The sequence below is a fragment of the Misgurnus anguillicaudatus genome, chromosome 10, assembly GCF_027580225.2.
Source record: "Misgurnus anguillicaudatus chromosome 10, ASM2758022v2, whole genome shotgun sequence".
Lineage (NCBI taxonomy): Eukaryota > Metazoa > Chordata > Actinopteri > Cypriniformes > Cobitidae > Misgurnus > Misgurnus anguillicaudatus.
Genome location: NC_073346.2, coordinates 22,651,254 through 22,653,488, shown reverse-complemented (window position 1 = coordinate 22,653,488; position 2,235 = coordinate 22,651,254). Strand labels below are relative to the sequence as shown.

General features: G+C 37.8%; 1 protein-coding gene across 1 annotated transcript; it reads right to left on the bottom strand.

The window, feature by feature from the left end:
* Positions 1-350: 350 nt before the first annotated feature.
* LOC129449011 (trypsin-1) lies at positions 351-1,770 on the bottom strand. The gene is made up of 6 exons (XM_055211753.2): positions 1,621-1,770; positions 1,368-1,518; positions 1,037-1,287; positions 787-923; positions 586-687; positions 351-498 (listed from the first exon to the last, which is right to left on the bottom strand). The coding sequence occupies exons 1-6, from the start codon at positions 1,658-1,660 to the stop codon at positions 451-453; spliced, it is 729 nt and encodes a 242-aa protein (XP_055067728.1). The 5' UTR covers positions 1,661-1,770; the 3' UTR covers positions 351-450.
* Positions 1,771-2,235: the final 465 nt, after the last annotated feature.

Below are 2,235 nucleotides of genomic sequence, written 5' to 3'. Positions count from 1 at the left end.
GTTTCTTTTAAAAAGTGATACTGAAGTCTGTAACATATTTTGTTTTTTTATGTTTGAAACTAGTTTGTTCAGATGTCTTGGGTAGAGCAATATATGCTGCAGGTGTCAGTAAGTCACTTTATAATTGTGTAAGTGTAGCTTTCAAGTTAAAATTTTTTCCAGACATTTCAGCATAATACAAATCCAATGTTCCTACAATTAGTAGTATTACTTTATTCAGTTTTATATAGGCCAATACCTTTAAGTCTATGGTGCAAAAAGCCATTTACCCAAAAGCTACGAAAATGTGATGCTATTGCCATTTAAAAGAAAACACTGTTGGTGTTTGAAATCAACATACTGTACAAAACTACTTTTAGAGGAAATGCTTTTATTGTATCTCCAATAAAACAATTATTGATGGAATGCAGGATTGGAGGCTGACTTTAAAGGTGTGTTTTTCGATCCCCTTTAGTATGAGTTCATGGTGTCTTCAAGCCACTCATTGAAAATGCAAACCTGGGAGAAAGAATAATTTAATCATTTAACATGTTTGCCATTCATATGATTAAAACATTGTTTTAATTGAATGAATCGCTATATTACCTTGGTGTAGACACCAGGATGATTCTTCTCAGCACATCCATAACCCCAGGACACAACACCATGAAGCTGGCCATTGCACACCACAGGTCCACCAGAGTCACCCTGAAAGGAAGAAAAAATGAAGTTGTTATTATTAGCAAATAATCTGAGGTGGAGTGATTTCTTGTCTGTGGTAATGTTTTAGAAGGTCCATTCTTTTACCTGGCAAGAGTCCTTTCCTCCCTCCAGGTATCCAGCACAGAACATGGATTTTGTGATCATGCCGGGGTAGGAGTTGTTACAGTCACTGTCAGACAAGACTGGGACTTCCACACACTGAAGTTTGTTGGAATCAGCAGCTATAATAAAATGAATGAAACAACATCAGAATTAAAATGCTATGACAGTAAATCATCTTGGTCATTTAAAAACATCTCATATACTGTAAAGTTATCACCAAGCCTGTACTCACTAGAGCTCATGGTGTTTCCCCAGCCAGAGACTAAACACTTGGTGCCAGCGGCGGCGCAGGCTGAGGGCAGAGCCACAGGCTGCACGTATGAATTGAGATCAGCTGATGAGCTAAGCTTGATCAACATGATGTCATTATCAATGTTCCATGAGTTATACTGGGGGTGGCGGATGACACGTTCGGAGTAGATGAACTGCTCAGTATTCTCGTTTTTGCCAATGTGGTGCTCACCAAGACGGACCTCGATGCGTCTAACAGAGAAAGTCAAATAAGGTTTATGATAAAGGATTTATTGGTCTTAGAACTGAAGTCATCTCTTAAGGGCACTTACGACTTGTAGCAGTGAGCAGCAGACACAACCCAATCCTTAGTGACCAGAGAGCCACCGCAGAAGTGGTAGCCAGCGTTCAGAGACACCTGCCAGGGCTGGGAATGGGCCTCGCACTCATATCCACCAACGATCTTGTCATCGTCCAGAGCAACTGCAAAAATGAATGAATATCATTATAATGTATGGTTAAAATCACATAAGAAAGAGTAATTACAGTAAAATTTGATGTAAAAATTTTCTAGTCTCTACTCACAAGCGGCTCCAAGGAGCACAAGGAAAACCAAAGACCTCATGACTGCTGACTGCTGACTGAACCTGTTCGATGATGGTCTCCCTTAACACTCGCAGTATTTATAGGACAAAAAAGACCCTCGGCTTGTACGTCCATGCCCAACAGGTTTGCCATTGACCAATCAACCATCAGTTTGTTATTCTGTATCCTTGAACAGGTGAGATAATAAATCTTGATTATTTGATTATGTGTCCGGATACTCTTTAGTATATGCTTTTTTGTATGTTTTAAGATTAGAAGTCAGCAACCTTTATCAGGCCAAGGACTCCTTGATGGATAGAAGGAAAAAATTACATTTTATTAAACTGAGCTTTTTAAACCTGGTCTATAATAACATCCATAGATGAACATACAAATTGGTTTAGATACTCTAAGATGATGATATTATAATCATTTTCAGCAAAGTCATATGCTGTTAACATACTACAAAACATTTAATTTATTTTTTATGAGATTTATATGTGAGAATTTTATGCCTTCGCATTGCATTGCATTTATGTTTGATGACTGATTTATTTTCTTAAAAAAGTATTAAACACTAATTTGAGGACACCCTTGTTAAAGACACTTGCTTAG

Coding starts and splice junctions, on each gene's coding strand:
- LOC129449011 (XM_055211753.2), bottom strand. CDS start 1,660: ATGAGGTCTTTGGTTTTCCTTGTGCTCCTTGGAGCCGCTT. Junction 1,288..1,367: donor GCTGCTCACTGCTACAAGTC/GTAAGTGCCCTT, acceptor TTTCTCTGTTAG/ACGCATCGAGGTCCGTCTTG. Junction 924..1,036: donor GGGAAACACCATGAGCTCTA/GTGAGTACAGGC, acceptor ATTTTATTATAG/CTGCTGATTCCAACAAACTT.